The following is a 3,992-nucleotide window of genomic DNA, read 5'->3' on the forward strand; positions in this document are numbered from 1 at the left end:
TACGCAAAAATGGACTTTGGCGTGTATATGCTACGCGATGGGTAGGATTAGGGTTGTGGGGTAGATGCGTATCATATGTACGCGAAAACTGCGGTTCATATGCACGCCAACAAATTTCGTATCATATGCACACCAAACACGTGCGTAGCATATACACGCCAAAGTCCATTTTTGCGTATCAATATCACAAGTTTTCGTTTTTATTTTCATGAGACCGGGCTCCAAATACACACGACAACAGGTACTGTTTACGAACAAGGTGATAGCGCCAACTACTGGCCTGGCATACGTAATACAGCGTTTTTGGCCGTTTTCGCGGATATGTGTAAACGCGAATCGTTTTGAAAACGTTGTCGTGTATACGTGAAACTTTTTAAAATCGCAAGGGAAAAACTTTTCCATTTTTGACTACATCGTTGTCGTGTAAACGTAGCCTCAGAAGGCTTGGAGACATAGCTAACAAATATAAATGCTGATAAGTATTCCTTTTCATTGATATTCAAAATAGATCTAGCTATATGTAGATACATGTACTTTAATAGAAATGGCTTAAAAAGGGTGACTTTTACAAATCAAAACAATATACTTGGCCACTTCTAGGATTGTAAATGAGATCCATCCAAAATGCTCACCACTTGACGTGGGTCTTGTGCGTGTTTTGAGGTGCAGTGCTCCACCAGACCACCCTGGTCAAAGTTCTGTTTGTTACAGTAGGGACAGGTGAACGTGTAACGGTTCGGCACTGAACTAAAGGAATCGTGTATACGTGAAACTTTTTAAAATCGCAAGGGAAAAACTTTTCCAATTTTGACTACATCACTGTCGTGTAAACGTAGCCTCAGAAGGCTTGGAGACATAGCTAACAAATATAAATGCTGATAAGTATTCCTTTTCACTGATATTCAAAATAGATCTAGCTATATGTAGATACATGTACTTTAATAGAAATGGCTTAAAAAGGGTGACTTTTACAAATCAAAACAATATACTTGGCCACTTCTAGGATTGTAAATGAGATCCATCCAAAATGCTCACCACTTGACGTGGGTCTTGTGCGTGTTTTGAGGTGCAGTGCTCCACCAGACCACCCTGGTCAAAGTTCTGTTTGTTACAGTAGGGACAGGTGAACGTGTAACGGTTCGGCACTGAACTAAAGGAACAGGAGGAACAAGAAACCAGTGTGTAGAAGTCAAGATGAAAATCATAAAATAAATTGGGTGAAATATATATATATAACTTTTAACTAATTTAACTTCAACTTTTTTTCTTATTCAAAGTGGAATCAATGTAAATGTTTAAATACTGAACAGTTATTTTACCTGACAATTGAAGGTTGGTTCTTTGAAATGGCCTTCATACCTTCATTGATTAAGTCTTGATATTTAGAGCAAGCCACTGTGTGGCTTCTCATGTCAGACAAAAGAACCTGCCAGAGAGTAGATAACAAAAAAATAATAATTCTTAGGAACACCTTAGACTCGGACAGTGAGCTCAAGGACCACCCACAGTCTGTTCACAGACCGTCTGATGCATACCGCACACAAAACTGCAAAGCACTTTTGAAAACCGAAAGCTCCAAACGGAATGCCTGATAGTATACACTTTCCACAAGTCAGGGTGAACAGGTTTTGATCAGTCTGACAGGAAACACACCAGGCTGTAATCATGAGTGCTAACTAATCGCTTGAGTTTCTTCAGTAGCTTCAAACAAATCTATGTTGTTGAGCAAATTGTGTGAGTGAATGATTCAACTGTTTTATGAAGACAGCCACTTGCTGCATATCTGAATAAATGATTTTAAACAAATCATTTAAATGAATGATTCAAAGACTCACCTACTGGCACTTTTAGGGTCATATTTAAAAATATTTCTTTGTTTTAATTTGTCATTTCATATTTCAAAAATCAAAATTGAATGTTTTAAATAAATCATGCAACTGTAGTGTAAATGCATTCATGACACCTACGAGCCGCATTAAACAGAAAATACATCTAAATGCCGCTTAAGAAGCAGTTAATGTGCCACTTCTGCAGTGTAAATATGGCTTTTGTTCTGGTGATTGATAACAGTTCGACGATGTCTTATTTTTCTAATTGATTAAATGCATTAATTTTATGAATTAATTTAATTATCTGCCAAGGTTTCTTCAGTATTTCCTGCACAACCGTCCAAGTTTGTTTTCTATTCTCCATTAATTTATTATTGTAGTACAATGCTTTTTACATGCATATAATGTGAATGATCAATTTATATATTGGTCTGACAGTCTCTTCCGAACTAAGTGGGTGGTTCTTGGCCAGAAAAAGCGCCGCATTTCAATATAACTTACAGAGTTTAACTCCCATGCATGCACCCACACACCTCATTTTTACAGCCTTTGCACTTTCCGATTGATCTTTTCATCTCATTTAGTAAATTATCTGCTTTTTTCCACTCGTGCAGATCAGCCCTGCAGACTGCACACACAGGTTTCTGAGGCCGCAAGCACTCCTTAAGACAGCTTTCACAGAATCTGACCAAAAGAAAAGGATATACTTTCACTAAGACATTTCATATATACATATATAATGATATAAGACATATACTTTATAAAAATATATATATATGATATTAGGGCTGTTTGTTTTAGGTCCTTGATAAAATATGCACATTTGGCTACACATACATGCAAGCACAAGTCAGATTTCCCCCCATTTAAAGTAATAAACTGTTCCATAAATAAATAAATAAGTGTCAATGTATCTTATCAAAGTAGGCTATCAATAAGGCATTTCTCTATGTGTCACTTTTACTAGTGTTATGTTTGTCAGTAAAGTACGAGCTTTAAAATTCATACAAAAAGTAAGATATTCATAGAAAGACAACGTGAGTATTGTAGTTTGTTCAAGCAAGGGCATAATTAAGTGAGCAGCACTACAACTCCCAGCATCCCTCCCACACAGCACAAGTTTAGTAGCCTACACAAGAAGCAAAACTGAAAGTAACCAATTTCTGTCTCCTGAGAAACTCTAATCACAACTGCATTTATTATTGATTATTCGACACAGTCATATTAAGATTAAATTACATGGCATGGAGTCTGCGCGTCGGTTTCACATGATAACTTGATTAACATGAAACTAAACAACATGTCAAACGAGAAGTTCCTGCTGTGAGGCACGAGACCGCAAGGATACTCACGTATGTCCGCAGTCTGTGGTCATCGGAGAGACATATATCTCCAGACACACGGGGCAGAGGTAGTCCTCGTATTCTGCATCGATCACATCAGTTTGAGGTTGTGTTGTGAGCATAGCCATGTCTGCTGCGCTGTGTTCCGTGTTCTTGAACTCCGGCGAGATTCACTGCTGGGATGGGAGGAGCAACAACTCTGATCGCATGAGGAAATACATTAATACAGCCTTATTCGTCTGATGACAAAAATAGTAGTGGGTAAATAGATGACTGCAATGCAGTACCTAGTGAGTGCGTGTAGTCTTTTAATGAAGAGTTATGAGTGCGATATGGCAAGTGGTATCCGATTCATGAGCGAATCACGGATTTGAACCGGTTCTTTTAAATGATTCGGAAGGCTGAACGTGAAAATGAATCACTCGACTGCGAGGTAGAATGTTAACCCATGCAACAATTCAATTACAACAAATAAAATAAAATAAAAAATAAATAAATAAAATTCAAATGCTAGGGGGATATATAAACAATATTACAGGGATACATTAAATAGTGCACATGCTTGCAAAACTCGAATAGCTTTTTGTTTCCTTGAGCGCAATATGGACTCAATATGCTTCACTTAATTTTTAAATGCTATAAAACATGGATTTTTCCCCCCTAAAGTTTACATTTATGAATATGAAATTTAGCCATCAAAATAAAAAAATAGTGTGGTCTGTTTATCTTCAATAATGCCTAAAATACCACATTTCCACTGTAAAGTAACATCAACATTGTCAACAATAAAATGAGGTACATTTCGGCAAAAAAAAAAGGG

The 3,992-nt window shown here is 37.0% G+C and overlaps 1 protein-coding gene across 2 annotated transcripts in view; it reads right to left on the reverse strand.

The window, feature by feature from the left end:
- LOC107724213 (E3 ubiquitin-protein ligase RNF114-like) overlaps positions 1 to 3,523 on the reverse strand; it is a 6,746-nt gene extending 3,223 nt beyond the window's left edge. The window contains exons 1-5 of one of the 2 annotated variants that reach the window (XM_016533053.1): positions 3,460 to 3,523; positions 3,182 to 3,348; positions 2,363 to 2,513; positions 1,320 to 1,426; positions 1,036 to 1,150 (exon numbers count right to left, since the gene is read on the reverse strand). In XM_016533053.1, coding sequence (XP_016388539.1) covers positions 1,036 to 1,150; positions 1,320 to 1,426; positions 2,363 to 2,513; positions 3,182 to 3,300 — 492 coding nt within the window. In that variant the 5' untranslated portion in view covers positions 3,301 to 3,348; positions 3,460 to 3,523. The remainder of the gene's footprint in view (positions 1 to 1,035; positions 1,151 to 1,319; positions 1,427 to 2,362; positions 2,514 to 3,181; positions 3,349 to 3,459) is intronic. The other variant, XM_016533054.1, reaches the window with a different exon arrangement.
- Between the last annotated feature and the right edge of the window lie 469 nt (positions 3,524 to 3,992).

Source organism: Sinocyclocheilus rhinocerous, unplaced genomic scaffold (assembly GCF_001515625.1).
Source record: "Sinocyclocheilus rhinocerous isolate Xijiao unplaced genomic scaffold, SAMN03320098_v1.1 scaffold815, whole genome shotgun sequence".
Classification (NCBI taxonomy): Eukaryota; Metazoa; Chordata; class Actinopteri; order Cypriniformes; family Cyprinidae; genus Sinocyclocheilus; species Sinocyclocheilus rhinocerous.